Source organism: Schistocerca gregaria, chromosome 4 (assembly GCF_023897955.1).
Source record: "Schistocerca gregaria isolate iqSchGreg1 chromosome 4, iqSchGreg1.2, whole genome shotgun sequence".
In the NCBI taxonomy this organism is placed as follows: domain Eukaryota; kingdom Metazoa; phylum Arthropoda; class Insecta; order Orthoptera; family Acrididae; genus Schistocerca; species Schistocerca gregaria.
Genome location: NC_064923.1, coordinates 143,627,814 through 143,651,340, shown reverse-complemented (window position 1 = coordinate 143,651,340; position 23,527 = coordinate 143,627,814). Strand labels below are relative to the sequence as shown.

At 40.8% G+C, this 23,527-nt stretch overlaps 1 protein-coding gene across 1 annotated transcript in view; it reads left to right on the top strand.

Moving 5' to 3' along the window:
* The first annotated feature begins 3,150 nt into the window (after window positions 1-3,150).
* LOC126266984 (neural cell adhesion molecule 1-like) overlaps window positions 3,151-23,527 on the top strand; it is an 801,025-nt gene continuing 780,648 nt past the window's right edge. The window contains exon 1 of the mRNA XM_049971722.1: window positions 3,151-3,988. Within this exon, the coding sequence (XP_049827679.1) occupies window positions 3,877-3,988 (112 nt within the window). The 5' untranslated portion in view covers window positions 3,151-3,876. The remainder of the gene's footprint in view (window positions 3,989-23,527) is intronic.

Genomic DNA, 23,527 nt, shown 5'->3' with positions numbered 1-23,527 from the left:
GTAGAAAACGGCGGAACTTTCTCATGGTGCTCTCTAGGGTGCATACCTTCACATGGTTCTAAAATCGATGATGGATGAAAGTATCGGAAAACACCAAAAATGTCACGTGGTTTTATTTGGGAGTGAAAGTTAGAGGTTGACTGGTTGAACTGTTTTTTTATTTTACGCTGCACGCAGTTTTGAAAAAATCGTTTATCGCGAATTACTTGTTTAAATATTAGGGAAATCTTTTATACGCAGTGTTAGTTCAATTTGTATAAAAACAGTGTTAGTGTACATTTTTGATGTCAATGAACACAAATCTGAAGTTAGATTTCCAAAATTCGAAGTGACTAATCCAATATGGCGCACCTAAAATTATGTTTTCACCAATGTTGACCAAAATTTGACCGCAAAATGGGTTTACTTACATATAGTCTTCAGTTCCAGGATCCCATATCTGCATTTCCTGTAACTGGAATTTTTCCTGGAGAACAACTACCTCCTTCTTCCCGTCGAGAAAAGCCGGTCTGGCTGAGATGTGTATGCTGCCTGCATACCTTGTTCGCCTTTTCGGCGAATATGTTTCTGGTGTTTTGCGGTGCTTTGGTCCAGTCATCGAATTTAACATCATGTGAAGGTATTCGCCCTAGATACCACCAAGAGAAAGTTCCGCCGTTTTCTCTACAGTTTTTGTTATTATCTATAAAGTTGTGTTTTGTGCAGCATTTGCAATTATTTAGAGTGCTACAAATTTTGGTTCTGTGTAATAAATTTGAACTATTAGAAACATTTTGTTAATATTTCGTTTACACTATTTTGGGGTAAGAGACTTATGTGTATTTTTAAAACTTGTTATATGAGTTGGGGACAGAAAAGCCATGCTTCGTCGGTCCTGCACCATTTGGTACCTTGAAACATCGTGTAACATAGGATATTTGCAAATTGAGTTATGGCAGTATCTTAACCTTTCTTAAAAATGTAAATTTGTTTTCCTTTCGAATAGCTTAAATTTCAAGACGAATGTAACATGTAACTAGTTTCCGATAATACTTCATCTTAATCTAATTTCCTTTACTGATTATTCGCATGTAACGGAGTAATAATGTAATCTATAGGCGACTAAATAGGGTGCTGCTAGGTTTTATCGACTGCACTGCTTTGACATTTCAGTAGAATATTTGTTCTTCGAAACATGTTTTTAATTCGGAAAAAAGTTAATTTTAGAAAAAAGCTGCCTTACGTAAAAGTGATTGCCATGATTTAAAATTGGAAAAACACTATATATTATACCTCTATTTCAGAGCTAGCTAGCTAGTGGCCAAGGTCTGGAAACAATTCCATGGTACAACACTCTCCCCTATCCTTTTTAATATAATTCACCCCGCTTGCACAATTTCCTTCAGTGTTGATGACACTTCTAGCAACATGCAACTTCAGTCAGAAAATGGGCAGTGTCTGCTCGAATCCAGTTAGAGCATTGTGAAGTAATCATCTCATATGCGTACCGTTACATTAACGTGACTAACTGTGAGACGGCTGAATAACCACCTTCTGGATCGTGGACCTCTACAAGACGCATAGAAAGAGAGTCAGTGAGGTACTGAGAAGGATGTGGACCCATGCCCATCCAGTGCCGCTACCATTTACGCTGGTTTCTAGGTTGAGGATCCGTGGCGAAAACAACTCGATTGAGGTTGTCTCACATATTCTCTGTTGGGTTTAGATCAGAGGCATTTGGTGGACAGGAGAGTACAGTAAAATCATCCAAGGCCCATCGATCTAAGCACTTTAACTGCGATTTGTATGACGCTATGCATTGTCCCCCTGGTAGACGTTATAGTACCGGGAAAAACCGACTGATTGTGGGCGTGAAGATGTTCCTAAGGATAGATACGTACTTGTGGTAATGCACTGTGCCTTCCATAATGACGATATCAACCAGAGAATGGCCCTGCCAGCATTCTTCCAACGTTTTGTGCGAGATGTTTGCTTTCAGAAGTGTCACGCTGTACACGCCAACAACCATCTGTCCGATGGAGGTAAGATTTGATCTCCTTGTCGCCACTCAGGGGACGTCCAATTGTAGTTTTCGCGTGCCAGCCTTCGCTGACGAGCAGTCAGTATGTGTGCATGAACAGGGGCCTGCTGCAGAGATCCATACGCAGGATCGTTCACTGATCTGTCGTTGAGAAGACACTGTAGGTAGCCCCTTGATTATTATAGGGAGACAGTTGGTCAACAGTTGGATGTCTGTTCACCCTCGAACATCTCCGCATCCACTCATCCATCTTTCATCCCCATCATCTATCATCGCCAGTGGTGCACCAAAGGTGCTTGGGCCAGGTTTTGAATCTCGCCTTTTGGCATGCACGGTATGTTCTAACCACGACAGCATGCAATTTAGCCTTCTGTGAAATGCTTCCACCTTTGGCCAGAAGGCAATGTACATGCTCTTTTTGACATCGGATAAAACGCCACGTTTCTGCATTACTACAACGACTGTATTGTTTTCAGGTGTCCGTGCCACGCTTTACACGAGAATACCCCTACACTGCTAATGCTGCTACCTTCCGTGGTTTTTAGTCACTGACGTCGTATATTGGCAGCAGTCACATTAATGTGACTGGACACAAGAGAAAATAATCGGCCGATGTGCTACCCTCCATGGACAGGACCTTATTTCTCCTAGCCTTCTTTTCCATAACCATACGCAGCAAGTACTACGAGAACTAATTCACCTTAAAAATGGCTCTGAGAACTAAGTACCTTGACATCTGAGGTAACCAGTCCCCTAGACTTAGAACTACTTAAACCTAACTAACCTAAGGATATCACACAGTGTATCCATGCCCGAGGCATGATTGGAACCTGCGACCGTAGTAGCAGCGCGGTTCCGGACTGAAGCGCCTAGAACCACTCGGCCACAACGGCCGGCCTAATTCACCCTAAAGGAATTTATTATTACCCTGCTGCTGAGCAAACTCTCATCAATTCAGGTCGGTACCGCCCTCAAATGCCAGTGTCACCTGTCGCGTAAGTAAACGCCACTGCATCGACTCGGCAGGCGCGCTGACCGCGGCAGCCGATCTCTTCGCCCTCGCCAGCCGAGCGCAGGCGGAAGCTGCCGAAGTGGCGCGAAGGTAGGGGGCGGAGGTCCACGGGCCGGCCAGTGCCTCCGTGGTCGCCGCACGGTCCTGAGCGGGCTCCATCCCTCTCTGGAGGTGAAACTCGCCGGCGAGCTGCGCGCACAGTGTTTACTTGCAAAACGAACAACGCTCCTTGTCAATGAACTCCGATTCCCTTTTCTAGGTTGCTCCCAATGTTTGCGGTCGAAGATGATTTACACACTGCCTAGTGTTTACCTATCCACAGGGGAAAATTCATTATACATAGCGCCATATGTGCAATAAAAATATTAATACTGATTTTTCTGCCTAAATTGCTGGACCAGGCTTTACATAACTACTGTCACGTGTGACCGATTCAGTATTACTCCCGTCAGAATTTAACGGAATAGACTCGTCCTGTACAAATAGAGAGACACTCTACTACTTGTTGCTGCAGCTGCTAAGTCACCCCCCACCCCCTAGGCTCCTGCACGGGTTCCGCTCTCGAAGACTGAAACACGTGAAGCGCGCGCTACTGTACTTTCAAACTCCGCCGGTAGTTGGAGTGCTGACTGAAGATTCCGGGAAGTGTTTTCCGAGCGGGGGTGGAAGGAACACAAAGCGGCCTCTGTGTACGTATAAAGAGGAGTGAGCCTCCGGCGAGAAATCTCGCCGTTTTGACGTGCGTCGTTAGGAGCTATGCGAGTCTGCCGTAATAGTCGGCATACCAGCCCGATACGTGAGCAGTGTGCAAGGCGCCGAGGGAGTCATTAACGGCTGCGGCTCCATGGCGGCAGCGCGCCAGCGAACGACGCGTCCTCCGCCTCTGGTGCTACTGGTGTTGTGTCTTCTGCCCGCAACGGCGCTCGCGTCCTGGGGAGGCGGCGACGACGATCCTGGTGAGTGGAGACCCTCTTTGCCGCGCCTTATCAAGTATTCCTTTATCCATCTATCGTATTTTCCTATTTGCCTCGTAACTGAGTGATACTATCAGCGAGCAAATTGTCTGCGAACATTTTGCTTCGAGCAGTTGTCAACAGTTTAAACACTTTTCACAAAATTCATAACACAACGCTGTATACAGCTCTTTTATTGTACTACAGGTTTCGGCTATAAAGAATCATGTTGTTAGAAACACGAACGAAAGCATCTTACGTATTACGAAAGTGAGAATATAGGAATGTAGCTATTGACACATTTATTGACAAAAATACGTCGAACGGAATCGAGCTGAATAACATTTTAGGGTATTAAAACGAGACAAGAACAGCTGCACACCTCTGAGTGCACCTGTATATATGCACACACATAAGTATACATACATTTGTACATATATGTGTAGAAACCGACAAGAAGAGCTGTATACATGAACATAAACCTACACCTATGTTATTTTTCAACTCAAACGTAACACATTTTTGTAAATGATAGTGTCAACAGCTGCAATCCTGTGTTTGTATTTTTGTAATCTGCCAAGTGTTTTTGTTCGAGATTCGTACCAGATCATAGTTTATTAATGAAGCCGATAGTAAAATGAAAGAACCAAGTACTGCTCTGTGTTGTGAATTTTGTGAAACGTGTTTACCACTACGTTATTTCAGCTACAGCTCAAATAAAATTTTTAATGGCTGTACCAGTTTCTACTGTCTAAGTCATCACCTTTCTTTCAAATATTTGCTTATATACTTATTTATTTATTTACTGTGGGCCTTCTGTCTAGTTTAATGCGCACCTCAACAGATGGCTCACCTGTGCCAAGCTTTTCATTTCGGAGTATCACCTGAACCAAATATCGTCATTTATATGTTGGGTACAGTCCAACTTTGCTTCTCCCTACAGCTTTCATCCTCCCTATGGTTCCACGGAAGTTATGTTTGATGAAATTTGCATGAACTTTCATTTGACAAGATCGCCTGAATCATTTCTTGACAAATATTACGTGTTTCGGGAATTTTCTATTGGAATCTTCGCATCGATGTAAATAAATGGTTTTAGCGATTTGAAAATTTATTAATTGTATATTTATCTTGTTTCTTCTCATACTCAGTGATCCACGCATATTCCCTCTTCACCGTTTCTGCGGAGAATTTCCTCATTTCTTATTTTATCAGTCCACCTAATTTTTTACATCTTTCTCTTGCATTACATCTTAAATGCTTCAGTTATCTTCTTATTAATGTTTTTCGCTCTTCATGATTCACTTCCGTACAATTCTGGCTTCAAAATTAAATTTTCACAAATTTAGTCCTCAGATTAAAGCAGATATTTGGTATTAGCACAGTCCTTTGACCAGAAACGTCACAGTCCTTTGACTAGAAACGTCCTCTTTGCCTCTGCTAGTCTATGGTTCAAATGGTTCTGAGCACTATGGGACTTAACTGCTAAGGTCATCAGTCCCCTAGAACTCAGAACTACTTAAACCTGACTAACCTAAGGACGTCACACACATCCATGCCCGAGGCAGGATTCGAACCTTAGACCGTAGCGGCCCCGCGGTTCCAGACTGAAGCGCATAGGACCGCTCGACCACCCCGGCCGCCGTGCCAGTCTATCTTTTATGTCCTTCTTGCTTCGTCCGCCACGTGATATTTTGCTTTCACGGTAGCTCGTCATCGACTTCATACTCTCCGGATCTGATGGTAACTTTATCACTAATCTCACTTCTGTTGATCCCCATTACTTTCATATTTCTTGTGTCTACTGTCAGTCCATAACTTACGCTCACTGGATTGTTCACTGCACGTACTGGTCCCGCAATTCTTGCTCACTCTCACCGAGGATAGGAATGACAATAGTCACTTTTGTCATTGATATTCATTTCTTCTGAATTTAACTGAATTCGTGGCACTTTCCCATGTTTCCGCTATCTCTATGTGCCTTTAATAATAAAATGATCTGCTTGAGTTGCTAGTGATTTCTCGTGTAGACCGTTTTCGAAGCCTAAAACTTCATTTTTACGTGTCACTACCGGCGAAGAAGAGGAGGAGCTGCTAACGAACAAGCACTGTGCGGGTGACATACCAAATGAAAGAAAGGTGAAGTAGTGATCAGTGGTGTACTCACACCTAATTATGGGAACATAATTACATAATTACGCTAGTACACCAATTTCCACTGCTTCACCTTTCATTTGGCTTGACGTCCGTTTAGTGCTTGGTCGCTAGCAGCTCCTCGTCTTGATCGCAGTAAGTGGTACCGAAGATGAAGCTTCAGGGTTCGAAAACTGTTGCGCAATGTATAAGAAATTACGGGCAACTGAAGGGGATTTTTATTATATCAGTTGCAGATGTTCGTCTGATCAAATATTTTGTGCCATGCATGAGATGAAAAGCTGAATTTGGAATAAATTTCTCATTTATCTCCTCTTGTTGTATCTGGGATGGTGTGGATAACATTTATTCGAAACTTTTATATCATGTCCCCAGACACTTAGATTTTACATACATAGCCTCTTCCCCTACTGATTTTAAAAGTTATTATGAAATGTTATCTATAATTTCTTCTTATTTAATCGTAATTCTTCCATACTGCTATTAAATTCTGATTCCAAAACTTGGTCCCTTCGTCTTCATTTTCAATAGCCCATAAACATTTCTTTGCTGTGTACAAGAATGCCAGGAGCCAACATTTCACTGAGGCTCTCACAAGAATCCTCCATTGAGAGCCTAACTGAAATATTGGGACCAAACACGCTTTGACGCAGCCATCGAGCAACAAATATTTATTGGCTATTGATAATGAGTACCCTCTTCGAAACCTGTACACCATTAAAAATTATGTGAGCGTTCATTTAAAAACGTCAGAGAATCTTTTTGTATTTTCATTGCTGTTGCTTCAAGCGTTCTGTTGAAGAGCTGTCAACGAGGTAATCACGGCCACTACTACGATTGTTGTTTTGCAAGAGTTACGTCACATGTCAAAAATGTAAAGCTAGTGTACCACAAGAGGGGCTACTGCTGTTATCTAGAAAGAATTTGTAAACATATGGCTAGGTTGAAATAGGGGCCATTTTACTTGTATGAAGGAAGTTGAATAATGAGTGGTTTACTCTGTCTCTTGTTGAAATTCATTGCTCATGTCTTTGTGACTGTGTACTGCATCTGCGTTAAGTTCGTGTCTCCTGCATCTGTTCTGAGGCTATGTTGGAGTCACATTAAGATCAGTGACAAATTGATAGCCGTCGTTTATTATCAATTTCTGTTCGACAAATTATGGGTGTAGTCTGAGAACATTACCTTTGCAAAACGGCAATGAGTATGATTTATGCAACATGGGGCGCAACCCTCGCAGACATCGAATGAGCGATGGGTTGGTAGTGGAGCTTGGAGCATGGTCTCCGAATTCATCAAACGTTAAGTCCTATGACTTCTAGCATTGTGTACATTTAAATGAACCGCTACAAGTATGTAGCTTCTTGGTGCCTTTTTGTTTCATGGTTAAATGTAGGTGACAAACAATACTAAAATATTTGCCGTTTCGGCCGTGTAGTAGAGGCCTTCATCAGGACGTATAACAATAATTTAGATGGGAAGTCCGTGATTCAATATATTGCGTTCCTTACGATGTCGAAAGAAGTTTCTTAGATATGCAGACCTTGCGTCTTCCACACGCATTGGCAGGGGTGTGTGTCTCATGCAAGTGACTATATCCAAGACCGACAAAGAGGCTCGCAAGAGTTCGGAATTATTTAAGAAGGAAGGCTGAAGGACGAATAGGATTTAGTGATACCACATCGCTCACATCCTGTAGTGACAACAGACAGGTGGGTCTAGAACAAAAAGTCACATATTTTGAGAAGTCTTTGTTTCCAAGCATATAGATGTAAGACCTTAGACCAAATTTGACCAGTGTTACCTCACGTAAGAAAATGTGACATATCCTGTATAGTGTTGAAGTAGAATGTGTTCTTGTATATTCGCGATACATATGCAAAATAAAGTGTTTTATGTAAAAATATAAGTAAATAACTGACATGTTGAAATGTGTCTCAAATGAATGATGAGAACAGTAGTGTATTTTTTATGCTGATTGTATAAGGACGACCTGTATCAATGGAACATTGCATCAAAGAATGGTGTATGCAAGTTGATTTGGAGCTCAGGGTATTAGCGAAAACGAAATGGAATATCTGGCCAGAAGAAGTGTATGTTAGGAGAGTACTAACCTTACAGAAACGGTAGAGAATCCACCTCTTTATTCATAGCATTTTCTACTCCCATAAGTTCCAACAATGCGTATATTGGCTATTGAAATTGCCAGATGTTGCTATTATCACTACATCTTCTGTAATTCTCACTCTACGGCATTAGTCTTTCAGGGATATAATTAAAAAGAGGAGTAACTCTTCACACAGTCACAATACATGTTGCTTTTGCTCAATCTGACAGCACGGGCTTGGTTCGCTGCCTTTGATTACGTTGCGTGAACAAAACTACTGGGAGACTGCTTGTTGATTGATATGGATGGGAAGTGTTAATTAGACGCCTGATGTGTAGTCAATAATGCGATAGGCTTTGCTTACTGCACAACGTAGTCACATTTACCGTGCGTTTGAAAATAGAATGCTTCATTTGAAATTAGTAACGTAATGACGTGAAACTTCCGTTGACATTGACATATGGAAGGATTTTGAATCAGATTTCTGTAGTTTTATTTCTCAGCTGGTCTAGAACGAGGTAATCAGCGTACGAAAAGAACTCTGTATCACGTGTAAGACGTCAAGATGATAAACGTTCTGGCAAAAGCGCTCAAAAATTTATTACGACAGTTAACAACGACGGCGGGTGGCCTTTTGCTTAGTACGCGTGTCAGTGAACTATAAGCGAAACTAATTTTACAAGCAAGACTGAAATGTGAATAACCAGTTTCTTTGGGAGCCTCGAAGAGATTTATGCACTAGAGAAAACAGCGCTGAAAATGATGCAAACATGGTCAGTAGAGGTAGGGAACGAAAAGAAGAGCTAATAATGGTTTTTAGTTGATGTAACAATGTAGGCTCTGAGCTACAATGCAAGCGAAGGTATTTATTGTGAAGTAACATCACTACTACAAACCGAAGCAACACTACAGCGTATACTAAGAGATTAAGGGAAATACATATTTGCTAAACTTTACAATATAGACATACGTGTGCTACTAACAAACAGAAGAATAGCAGCGTAATAACGAATGCACCTACGGATAGGAAGGCTGCTGTGGACATAGTGAAGCCTTGCTGAATGAAGCGCCGATTACCTAACCCTTCGCTTTAATCACCGTGTGGTACTTTCCAGGTTTCAACAAAGAGAGAAATTTTGCGAAATGCCGTGTCAGAGAGACGAATAATGTATTTCGAAGCAGCTCCCATTGTAACTGTGATGACTTACTCGTAATTTGTAACTAAAGGAGCTGCTGTAATAGGACTAAGAAAATGTTCATTCATTCTGTATTTCATCTCATTTAAAGCCACTTTAACAACCAGATCAGTGGTAGAAATTCCGACACAACCCTTGATTTTATTGATCCGTTATTAACTTTTCACGTATTTTTCATCATTCTATCTGCGTAAAAAGTAATCTTCTTCTACTGAATAATGCGCTTGACATTAGTTTGCGGGACAGGGAGTTAAATGAGACACACATAAATGCCGCTATCCATTTTAACTGCCGACTTGTGAGTGCTTTTTTAAATGTTTCTCACATCGAACCCATTTATGAAAATTTCGGGCCTTATCTTCATTTTTGGCTTAGATACTGAATACTGAAACGCGAAAAAAACGTCAAAACACAGACAACAAAATTATCAGGTGTGGTAGTCAGGTGACTCAGTTATCCTTTTCTGCCTCCGTAGATTCAAATGATGTCTCCATAAGAACAAGATGTGGCAACATAAATGAAACAACGGAAAGTCATGCGAATTCGGTAAACTACCTGTAGTCTCGACAAAAAGGATAAAAATTATGGGCAGGAGGTCGTCACATGAGAAAGGTGTACTACTACCGTAGCCTGTTAGCAGTATTCTGGGGGTCCCAGGACATGTATAAAATTTAATAACGCATCTACTTACGATTAAAAATAAGATTAAAGGAGGAAACATTGTTAGTTTGGAAACTCACGTTGAAAAGTTATGAACATTTTTGGATGCTTACATTTTAAACAACAGGAACATCAGTGTACGACTACTATCAAAGATATAACAGTGGGATTCATCGTTTACAAAACAAACTTCCGTGTAAATTAATTATTGGGTAAATAGTCTATTCACACAACTTTCATAAAAAAATGTGTGTTATATATTCTTTAAGATCCTCGCAAAGTAATAGTGCTGTAAATCTGCGAGCTACATTATTACATGTTTTTATGCACATCAAGACAATGATATAATAATGTTACTAGTGCCGTCAGAGGTCTGCCATGGGACCTCCTGTATGAACGTGACGTAAATCCTTGCAAGCTGTCAGTATATTTAGGTGCGAAAACTTTGACAGTGTGTGCTGATCACGTCATAGGTGTAAGAGTTTTTATAACGCAATTGTTAAAATCAGTGCACTCGTTACAGAAGCAGATTTAATGATTTTAACTGCTCCTTAATAACGTATGTTAGAAGGAGACTATATCAGAATGCTCGAAAATTTGACAGCAGAGATTCATGTAAAATTGTTTCCTCTTCTTTCGTAATAGCGTAAGTATGAGTATATGCGTCGAATGTTGTTTTTTTAGTTTTCTCTTAAATCTACCTACTGCAGAGAATTAATGTCTTCCAACACGCAAATCAGACACGTCTCATTTTGTGGCTCCTTCAACACCATACACACCACAATGGCTGATATGATATTCAATGGACAATGCATTGTTACTAAATAACTTATGCTGTACGGTAAAAAAAAAATAATGAACTTGTCTGCTAAATCTCATTTACCATAGTGTTAAAGTCAATGAGCGTCTTTAGCAAGGGCTAGAAGTTATGATGAAACTACATCTATCTTTGTGGGATACTTTGCATGTAGATAATTTCTAATATTCTGAAGCCATGGGACTCTGAATCTAGATACATCCTTACTTAGAAAAATGCATCCGAACTCCCGTTGCATATCAACGTCTACATGTCATTGACACCTGCTCATTCGTGATCCCAGCGATAGGAAAAAGTCCTTCGTTTGACACACAGTCGTAGCTTGCAGTGGCTGACCAGATAGCAGCTATGATTAGGACCAATTCTCGGGACGTCTTTGACGTTCCTTCTGTAGCTGGTACTGAAGTATGACGAACACTGCAAGGTACATAATTTCAATAACAGTTTCTTTTATTCGAAAGCATCTTGATCTGAAGATTTCTCCATAAAATAGCATAAGGATCTCTATAAGAATAGAATGTTTGCTAAGGCATATTCTTCATCCTTTCAACCTCCTGGTATTGAATGTCGACTTACAGAGATCGCAATCAGAAACAGGAATGCTTGTGCAGACAGAACAGACGGATCAGCAGTAAGGTCACGGAAATCAATACCTGGCCGAACAAATGCGACATTTCCCCAGCTACAGTGTTAGATATCCTTCCGCAAAAGTTTGTATCAAGCCGGGCGTGAAACCGTCGCGGATTGTGACAGAATATTTCCCGTTCTTCACGTGGAGTGACTGTTCTTGCAGGGGATTTAATGCAAAGTAACTCTGATGCTGCCTTTTTCCTTTCTTTTTATGCAGCTGATACACTCTGAGCAGGCATATGGAAGCAACGTTGTTACCGCATTCATGAAAGTCCCATTTATGGAAAATAACACGACACTGAAAGTGTACGACTATACGAAAATGTCTTTCATTCCAGTATGCAGCCAGACGATGTGGGAACATGGCCTTTCCCGTTACAGAACGCACGTGTAGTCGAAGTTTTGGAAGGCGTATCCCAATGACCAAAGGAGCCAGAGTCATTCCCTGATGGCAAATCGGAAGCATGCAATGCCAGCATGGAGGGTAAATTGGTCAGGGCGTAATATGCAGCAGTGCCATAGCTTTCCGAGAATAAACCGGTCAAAATCTCAGAAATGACCTTACAACTTAATTTCCAACGCCACTTCCATAACACTCTCCTCGCACTTGTGTGCACAGCTACCAGCGGCTTTCAAGTTGTAATCAGCGCCGGAAGACCGATGTCTGTACTGTTACCTAAATTAATAGCGGTTACGCTTAAATCTTTTCTGCGAATTCAGAACGATGCTATTTCAACTTAAATTTAATTTTCGAAAGTGGAAGAAATCGCAACGAGCTGAGGTTGGCGAGGGCGTGGGTGGCGAAGACGAGAGGGGGGGGGGGAGGGAGCAGGAGCGTGGGGGAGGGCATTATCATGTTGGAATTAATTCACAATGAGCGAGGTGGGTACAGGTCTATTGTCATGATGCAGCATACTACCGTCTATCAGGTCACTGCTTCTGACGTCTCCCATATCCTCCAAACATCTCAGTGGAAGCTGCCTGTGACTGAACGTATGCAGGATAATTCCACGAATGTTAAAAAATTAATCAGTACTGACTTTCACTGGAAACACTGCCATTTTGTTTAAGGGTGATAAACCTACATCCATGATCCATCTGCACTTACGACCCTGGACAGGAAATTTTGATCATCTCGAGCTGTTATTTACTGTTCAGTGTGCTGTCGGCCATCTAGTTATCTGGCGCTCAAAAGTCGTGAATAGAACTTCATTGCAACTCGTGTCATATTCATTTCATCATTTAGAAAGCGCTGATATATACCGCATGGAATTTTAACGATTTCATAAACATTGTGAACAGTCTGATTTTTGTCCTTACGGTTCATTTTATTTCGCGATCGTTACCGGAATTGTGAAAGAAAACTCCCCCCCCCCCCCCCCCCCCCCCGACTGTCTTGTATTCTTAACAGAATCCCGCCCTTCTTTAATTCGTTTAAACCACTCCGATGTTCTTGCTTGGTTCAAAGTTTTCTCAGCAGAAGTCTCCCTTGGCGCGTAATTGTTTTCAGCTGAAGTTTATTAGAAATTTAAAAAAATAATTTCGTGGAGATCTTTTGTTCCTTCAAGTCAGCTATTTAGGAATTCAGTGACACAGTAGAACGCGATGTAGCCTAAAGAGATAAGCTACAACAGTTATACTACTTATGCACTCACTGTGGCGCCTCATGCCACAGTGGCAGTTAAAGGACAAACTACAGGCAGCTAGTGGCGGAAGTTTGTATTGATGATTGCTTAGGCTCCAGGTCCTAATCCGCGGAAATTTCGGGTAGCATCCAGTTAAATAAAATTCAGAATAACTTTATTTTGTAATCAAAATGCACAGCCTGACAAACAGTGAAGCACAAATGAGACATGGTTGGATGCCGGCGTAAACTCGTGCGAGGGCACACTATCGCCTGTATGAAAATGAATAGGTCTGCGCCGCGCGGGATTAGCCGAGCGACCTCAGGCGCTGCAGTCATGGACTATGCGACTGGTCCCGGCGGAGGTTCAAGTCCTCCATCGAGCATGGGTGTGTGTGTTTGTCCTTAGGATAATTTAGGTTAAGTAGTGTGTAAGCATAGGGACTGATGGCCTTAGCAGTTAAGTCCCATAAGATTTCACACACATTCGAACATTTTTTAATAGATCTGCAGTTTTTTATGACAAATATATCGTTTAGTCGAGTATGTTAGTGTCGTTCGTGGTTAGTGTTGTTATTAGGCCTGGCAATAATTAAAAACGTGAACAGCTTCGAGTGTTGTGTGAGCTCCGTGTAAGACGCTATATCCTTCGTGATCATGAGAGACAGTATTATCACTACCGCAAGTTGTTGTTGTTGTCTTCAGTCCAAAGACGGGTTTGATGCTGCTCTTCATGCTCAAGCCCCTTCATCTCCGACTAACTACTGCAACCTACACACAACCGACACACCTCTGAATCTGCTTGCTGTTTTCATCTCTTGGTCTCCCTCCACGATTTTTACGCCACGTGCTTCCCTCCAGTACTAAACTGGTGATCCCTTGGTGCCTCATAATGTGTCACATCAACTGATCCCTTGTTTTACTCAGGTTTTACTACAGTTTTCTCTTCTGCCCAGTTTTATTCAGCACCTCATCATTAGTTTGATCTACCCATCCAATCTTCAATATTCTTCTGTAACACCACCCTCTCGTGGCCGTCAACTCTTATAACTGCCATCTGGGATCTGTACAAATTTTAAATAGCTTTACGCTCCCTGAGTTTTACCTCTACCACCTTTATAATTTGAAAGAGACTATTCCGTTTAACACTGCCAAAAGCATTCTCTAAGTCTACAAAGGCTATGAACGTAGGTTTGCCTTTCCTTAACCCATCTTCAATGAGAAGTCGTAGGATTAGTATTGCGTCACGTGTTCAAAAGCTTCTAGTCTCTTCTGGTCTAAACTGTTTATTGTCCATGTTTCACTTTTATACATGGCTACATTCCATACCAATACTATCAGGAAGGACTTTCTGACACTTAAGTCTGTACTTGATGTTAAAAAATATCTCTTCTTCAGAAACGATTTTCTTGTCATTGCTAATCTACATTTAATTATCTCTCTATTTCGACCGTCTTCAGTTGATTTGCTTTCCAAATAGCAGAACCACTTTAAGCGCCTCATTTCCTAATCTAATTCTCTCAAAATCACCTGATTTAATTCGACTGCATTCCATTATCCTCGTTTTTTCATCTTCTATCCTCCTTCCACGATACTGTCCACTCCGTTCAACTGCTGTCCCAAGTCCTTTGTTGTCTCTGACAAAACTGCAGTGTTATCTGCCAGCCTCAAAGTTTTTATTTCTTCTCTCTCGACTTTAATTCCTACTCCAAATTGTTCTTTTGTTTCCTTCACTGTTTGCTCAATATACAGATTGAATAAGATAGGGGATAAGCTACAACTCTGTCTCATAGGGGATAAGCCACAACTCTGTCTCACGCACTTCTCAACCACCGCTTTAGTTTCGTGTCCCTCAACTTCTTATAACTGCCATCTAGTTTGTTTACAAACTGTAAATAGCCTTTCGCTCCCTGTATTTTATCCTTGCCACCTGTAGAATTTGAAAGACAGTATTCCAGTCAACATTGTCAAAAGCCTTCTCTTACTCTACAAATGCTATAAACGTGGATTTGCCTTTCCTTAATCTATGGTCCATGAGAAGTCGTAGGGTCAGTATTGCGTCGCGTGTTCCTACATTTCCCATCACTACTGTACAAAATTTGCAAAGGGAAATGTTGTCTGTCTCTATCTAAGTGCCTGATCGAACCACGCAACAACCAGGAATGTGGGTCATTAAGATTGAGAATGCTCCCGTGTTGGGCTAGATGGGAACGTGAGGGCAGGCATACTCATCGTCCAGTCTCCGGACGACCACATCTGACCACCACAAGGGAGAATCGCCGTATTGTTCACCAAACACATCATAGCCCCTTGACAACTCGGCCTGCTACCAAAGGACAAAAACAGATTAAATGTATAAGTTTGTGTCATCCCATGTCACCTGTTGGAGACGAGCAGCAGCCGGATTAGAGACTTAGGCTGCCGAAATTGAGGTAGAAACGCCTGCAGTTGGAGTGATGCCCTCACTGGGAAGCAAGGGCTACTGACTGGTGACGTTGCATTGTGTTCATCAGTGAACTACAGTTCTACGCTACTCAGGGTGACCATCACTGGCTAGTATGGCGGCCACCTTGGGAAAGGTTTCACTCTTGCAATGCTTTGGAAGGGAACACCGGTGCTACTCTGGGGTAATCGTATGGGGAACCTACCGCGAGGTCATGGCTGGTATTGAATTCCCACGGACATCTCGCATCCTCAGGTGCTCGCTCTCGTTCGACATCATGGCACCATTTTTTAATACGACACGCGTCTCTATTGAAAGTAACCAACCAAAACTGTATCCTTTTATTCCGTGAAAGTATCAGTGAAAAGACTGTTCTAAATTAATTATTCAGCAAACTAGCATCTGACTGCGTCTATGAACTTGTTTCTTGCACTCCTCCATTTTGACAGAAGTGCAACGTGTATTTGACTCAGCAATCAAGTCTAAGTGAATAATGCCGTTTGTTCACTGGCATTAAGAAGTTACTGGAAAATTAACTTTTGGTCCTGATGTTTACTTGGTTCATTCATTGGTGGGTAACTTTAGTTTACTACTCATTTTCATATTCAACACAAGCAAAGGATGTGGATTACGATTCAGGCTGTTAGATTTAAACACAATGATCGTAATATATATATTGTTAAATTTTTAAGTCATACACAAAACGTACTATTTCAAACATTTTCGTAGCACGAATCACTATTACTAAAAATTTTACAAAACGATTACTGCATCAAACCTTGGACATACAAATCCTAACTCTGAACATTATCTAACAAAATCCAATTTGAAATGATTATATATCTTCTCTCATTTACGTGCTAAAGTTTGGTCAGGGGCAGCGACCTACCTTAACGCTGTCACCACACGTCTGCTTCCTCCGCACACCTAGCTGCGACTCCTCCCTTAAAGCTGTCTGCACACGTCTGCTTCCTCTGGGCACCTACCTGCGACTCCACGGTTTTTTACTGTGCGCGCTCGGCTCACTTAACCGTCAAAGATCCTCCTACTCAAAGACATTATACTCTTCCACCTTGCGGTTGGTAATTACCGACTATTTTCTGGAGCTACCCTGATAAGACCTTAGCACATACCTTTCACTATGAACTGTCTGGTTGATGTTGAGTTTCTCTTATGACCACCGCAATCCCATTTCTGATCCCGATTAACATGTATGAGAGCAGTTCAGACGTCAGCTCTGTCTCAGTACCAGCATCCAGGGTATCAAAGACCACTTACAACAGTTATGAGGGCTTACCACAGGTGAGGATACAAAGGATTCATGACATCATTCCCAACCGCATCACTTTATCGACTCAGACCAGAGGATATGTAACGTCATATCGATAAGTGGCCTCGCACCGTTATATGAAGTTATATTTTATTTTATTTTATTTTATTTTTTTTTGCTCTGCTCTTAGTATTGTTGGAGAAATATTTACTCAGTTAAGAGTTCAGCAACTCAACCTTTCTTGACGCGTTTCGAGTAAACTCGTCTTCAGAATATCACAGGAGCTAGGCAGCTTCGTGCACACGATATGGCGTCATGTACATGTACCGTTACCAGAGTACAGAACGCGGTGTCTTAGGCGATGAATACGCGAATGTTCTTGTTGAAGCGTCTCAAAATTGAAAATTACCACCTGTCAAGCATCCTTCCTCGTAGAATGTGCTATCAGAAATATAGACTCATTAAATATGAAGTGCATAGTTCCGTCAGTGAAAGTCACACAAGTTAAAATAATTCGTACCTGGAAAGCATTTCTATAACTGCTACACATAATGGTGACCATTTCTTTACGGGTATCATTTTCAACAGGCTGAAAACGCAGCTGAAATATTAAAATTAATTTGAAACATTGTTTTACAGACATTTCTTTCCTTTAATTCCATCAGTTTCTCCCAGAAAGATTTTCGGTGTAATGTATTGCTGATATGTGTATGCTGTCATAAATATTTAGTTTTCCTGCATTTATAATTTTTCAAGTGTTTTCTACTCATCATAATTCTGCGAACTTTGTCCCATCACAGGACAGATGTAGTATATAATACTTATGAACTTTACCGACTGTTTCTAATGAGTGGGCTGCTTGCTTACTAATCATTGTAGTAAACGACTAGAATACATTACGCGGTTTTCTTATCACTTCCTCGTGACCCATTTTGGAGAAACATGGAAGCTGCTACTTCTCTTTTGAGGTGAAAAATCGGCAATGAAATACGGATTGGACAATCACTTCCGTTAATTTTACAACTAGTTGTTACTCTTCACGATCAGTTCTTCACATCTGGAGCAGATTTATTGTTTTTCACATCACTGTTCAGATTCTTAGAAAGGTTAAATATATAGTTGTTACTGTTGTGGTCATCGGTCCAAAGACTAGTTTGTTCTAGCTATGTCTATTCTGTGCGAATTATTTCATCTACGCATAACTGTTGCAAATTTACATACATTTTAAACCTGGTAAGTGTATTTGAGCCTTGGTGTGCCTATGCAATATGTACTCCCGATACTTCTGTTCCACAGCTCAAGTGAAGCTTCCTTGATCCCACCAGATATATCCATCAAAGATCACTTGCCATAAATAACTTTGTTTCCCAATTCGATTCAGAACTTCCTTATTAATACTTCGATGAACATTTCTGATATTTTGCATACTTCCCTGGCAGTATATTTCGAAAGCGTCTTGTCTGAATTAATAATCTTTCAGGTTTCACATGCGTATAGGATCACATATCAGCATAAGTTTATATGATGCACATTTATTTGAGAAATTATTTCATTGTTTTTACGTGTCCGCTTTTTATATATTCCTACTGAGGCAACTATTTATTCTTTTTTTTTGCCGCCCAAAGACCCAAATTAATCTAACAATCGTTTTCTTATCTCATTCTCTCAGCGTTACCTGATTAATTTGACTGCATTTCATTACGCTCTTTTTAATATTGCTGCTATACATCTGATTACCTTTTTCCAAGACATCATCTTTTCAGCAAAACCGCTCTTCCAAACCGTTTGACGCCTCTGTAGGAAACATCCTGTCATCGGCACACCTCAAAGTTTTTGTTTAATCTCCCTGAACGTAGCTTCATTTTCAGATGTCTTCCATGTTTGCTTCACATCTTGCTGTTGAGTACCATCGGAAATAGCTTCCCTAGGAAAAAAAGGTGTGTGACTGACAAAAGTTTAAGAACCCTTAAATGCTAGAGAACTGTCGATAAGAGTTTTGACAGTCTTAGGCAAGGGTACGAAGTTTATAATAGTCTCACTGCCAGAACTATTCATTCGGCTAACTTAACTCATTAGTTTTTTGTCAATGGCACAAACGATTATTACAAGGATCCTCTCTAAAGGTCCAGAAAAAAAATTTAGACTTTAACATGACAAAGGAAGCTGGGTTTAGAATTGGATATAGCTCAACGAAGCATTTACAATATGTCAACGAAGTTATAGAAAAAAATTGCGATTATCAGCTACTAATTCGTATGTAGCTTATAGAGTATGACAAGTTGTGTGTGTCTGTCACAATAAAGCTTGTGCTGGCAACACTTGATATCCAAGGAGTCGAATCTACGTTAATTTGTTGAAATGTATATATAATTAAGTTTAGAACTGAGAAGTGTATCTCCATTTCATCAAACCTAATTCTGCGTCCTTGGATAATATTTACAAGCTTTAATGAGGATCACAACCGGATAGGACCTGATTCACATTGGAGTTGCAGATGATATCGTGTTACACAGAAGTACTTCAGCAAAGCACTGAGGAACTGAAGATTAATGACCATAAAGGGAAAATAAAGTACGCCGATAGTTTTTCACAAAATGTTAATGAACTTAAAGCGATTTGCGGAGAATTTGCTTACTTAGAACAATTTACTCCAACACGCGCGAGGGAAATTAAAAAGAATGAAATAGGGATTGAAAAGTTCTTAATGTTCATTTGTGACTCTTAATGTAGTATTTAGAAGTAAATTTATAATGTTTTTCAAACAGTAAATGTACAATTTTACACCCAATACATACTGCACGTATTAACGGATGAAAGTTAAACCTGGACGAAAGGTGCTCAAACGGTTCAAAAATTTAGGATTACTCAAGAGCAATTGAAAGGTGCATCGTGAGCATTACAAGAAGATACAGATAGACAAATAAAAGAGGAACGACAGCAGTTGTGGATGGTCGTAACAGTGACGGCTGCGAAAGTGAGATGTGGAGGCTACATAGCGAGGAGGAATTATGAGAAATGGAATATGGAGTCATGCAGGATTCTTCATAATAAGAGAAAACCTAGAGGAAGATCTCATGAAAGGCGTACTGACTGCATAAAAATATACAGGGCAAACTGGCTGTAAAATTTCTGAGTATTATAATGTGTAGACGAGTATGGAAAGGGCCTATATTTCGTTGATGAAGACGAAATACAAATATTTTTACTCGAATACTTTATAAGTATGATGAAGCCATGCAGCACTGGTTTTATAGTAATGTCTTAAATGGAATAACAAAAGGAGACAAATAATTACTGCCTATACCCACGGTAGTACAGGATAGCGCTGTACCTAGAGGACAGTTTACCTAGAAACACTACATATTTCCTGATCGGTGTTTAAATCTAGATTCACAAGCTGCGACATCGTCGAGGAAAAAACAGTGACCCGTATATGTAATAAGTTTGCTTTAATTTATGTCTATGGTAACAAACTTTTTGCTAACAGATTACCGGTTTCGGTCTTTAATGACCATCATCAGATCTGTTTCATAAACACATTTGACGATGCCACTATTGCTGCAGTCCATTACGGCTTTTTTTATATGAAACAGATCTGATGATGGTCATTAAAGACCGAAACCAGTAATCTGCTGACAAAAAGTTCGTGACCATAGACGTAAATTAAAGGAAACTTATTTAAATCTAGTGACTGATTTTAGAATCACATAAAGGAAAGTCAGCTACAAACTGCCGTAAAAAGTTTCCCGCTTTTTCTACTGACAATGTTGCTGTGTGACATGAGGGTGTTTCCACAGCGTTTGTAGACATTAAGAGTCCTGTATAGTGAAGCGCTGTATAATACACACTGACGGAATAAGAATTGCAACACCAAATAATTATTAATGCACAATAATGAAATTTCGAGAATGTATTTATGTAAAATGTATAAGTGATTGTCATTACAGGAGCACACGTTAATGTAAGCGCGAGACAAGCTATAGCAAATGAGCAATCCAGTGTAACCGCCAGAACATTGAATACAAAGGTGCAAACGACCATGCGTTGTGTTGAACAGCTGCCTAATGCCAGTCTGTGGGGTGGAGTTCCATGCCTGTAGCACTTGGTCGGTCAATATAGGGACGGCTAGCGGTGTTAGTGGATCATGCTGTGGTTGTCATCCGATGACGTCTAATTGTGCTCATTTGGAGACAGATCTGGTGATCGAGCAAGCCAAGACAATACGTAGACACATAGACACTCTGCAGAGCATGTTGGATTAAAACAACCTTATTTGGACAGCCCACTCCCCCGGAATGCTGTTATGAATAGCAACTGAACAGGTCGAATCATGAGACGGACGTCCAATTTTACGGTCAGGATGTGTAAGGGTAACGACGAGATTACTCCTGCTGTTATGCGACACCCCAGACTATATTCTACTGATAAGAGTCAGTGAGTCTAACACGTAGAAAGGTTGGTTGCAAGCCCCCAACTGACCTTCTTCTAATCAACATATACTCGTCACTGGCACCGAAGCAGAACCAGCTTTCATCAGAATACCACGATCTCCACTGTGCCCTCCAATGAACTCTCTCTTGACACCATTATCTCGCAGTGTACCCGAAGTACGCAGTTTGTAGCAGTTCTTTGCGTCATTGTGGTGCCAGCTGCTGCTCATATTGCTGCAGCAGATGCAATACGATGGTCCAGAGCCATACGCCGAACACGACTATCCTCTCTCTCGGTAGTGCCACGTGACCGTCGGGTCCCCGGACTTCTTGCTACCATACTCGTAAATTCTCGTGACTACTGTTGCTATGATGGCTACATTCCTGGCAAGTCTCTCTGGAATATCGCAGAAGGAATATCGAGCCTCTCGTATCTATATTACATGATCTCGTTCAAACTCATTGAGGTGTTGATATTGGCATCCTTGTCACCTTAAAGGCATTCTTGACTCACCTCATCGAGTCTCAGAGGTGACCAAAGCTCATGACCATTACAGAGTGGATTTAAGGAAAATATGATTTGCATCCACATAGTGACCCTATTGACGCCACTTTTATGCCACTGACACAAAATCTGAATAGTCACCGTCTTTTGCATGTAGAAACACAACTACCAACTTTCGTCGATGTTGCACAACTTCTTCTGGGTGCTGCGATTTTCTTTTCGTCAGTGTATTAAAGCTAGTTGGAGGGTACAGTTACTTCTTGAGCTACAGAGATTTATGCTGGATAAAATTCAGTATACTTTGAAAATGAGTTACATAATGTGTGAACTGTTAAGCCCTAATTCGCCGGTTGTGCAGCATCTTGTACCCTGAAATGAAAGGAGATCTTCTACCGTGGAACGATATTTGCGAGTGAACTCTCTTAACCGTTTCCGCAGTCTCGAAAGAGGAAATTTTTGTTAGTTACCAATAGTTTTTGTTTGAGAATTTTTTTTAACTTGGTTATTGATAACACGTCTTCTTAATTTCATTTCACATACTGATTATTGGTGTGCAGTAGGTTAACACTGTAACACATAGACTGTGAAATACAGTTAAGGCAAGATTTTTTTGTTTGCAACAATTTTAAATTTCAATGAAATTTTTGTTCCTAGGTACATGACCATGTTGTACCTCGGAACAGTTTTTCACATTTAGTAAAACCTTACTTTGCTAGAGTTATTTTCGTAATATTAGAAAAAGTCTACAGCACACAGAAAGTGAACGCTCCCATTTGAAAATGGAATAAGAAAATACCTTAAACTTCTACCATAGGGCAAAGACAAAATGTACCATGGTACAGTACGCTCTGTTCTTCAAATAACGAACACCTTAGCTCCTATTACAGTTTAATCTGTAGTGGTCATTTGTGACATGTTGAAGGCTCCACAGCTGTTATCCGAACTCGGAGAGCCACTATCTGTCAACCGTGGAAGTCTCGCATCCGGCTAGTCATACCCTGACTCCTAGTTTTCACTGGTCATACATACTGATATCAATAAGAGTGAATATGGTACTGGGACAACCATTTATAAAAGCCTTCTTGCTTTCTTTAGACATTAAAGAATAAATTTTCGTGTGTTAATCTAGCCTTGTATTCTAATTGGAACGAAATTCCTTAAATGATCTGCACGTAACTAGCTGTTGATCAGAGTCATTTCCTTAATGCATGGTAGTTGCTAGATTTTTCAGATTTGTTTCCCGGTTTAGAACGGTTCAGCTTTAATTACGGACGGGTTATCGATTTTATAATCTGAGGGCAGCACTAACGGTTAGAGGGGTAACTTGTTTGCGTGTACATATTTACCGTGTCAACATGTTGAGAATAGCGACGTTTACCTGAATTCACTTTAACTGTACACTCTTTACCGATCGATTAAATGTCTTTGATATAGAAGTGGCATTTGAATAACTCAAATTGAACGGACGTCGTTTACAGAATGAGGTTTTCACTCTGCAGCGGAGTGTGCGCTGATATGAAACTACCTGGCAGATTAAAACTGTGTGCCAGACCGAGAGTCGAACTCCGGGACCTTTGCCTTTTGCGGGCAAGTGTTCTACCAACTGAGCTACCCAAGCACGACCCACGCTCCGTCCTCATAGCTTTACTTCAGCCAGTACCTCGTATCCTACCTTACAAACTTTACAGAAACTCTTCTGGTAGAGC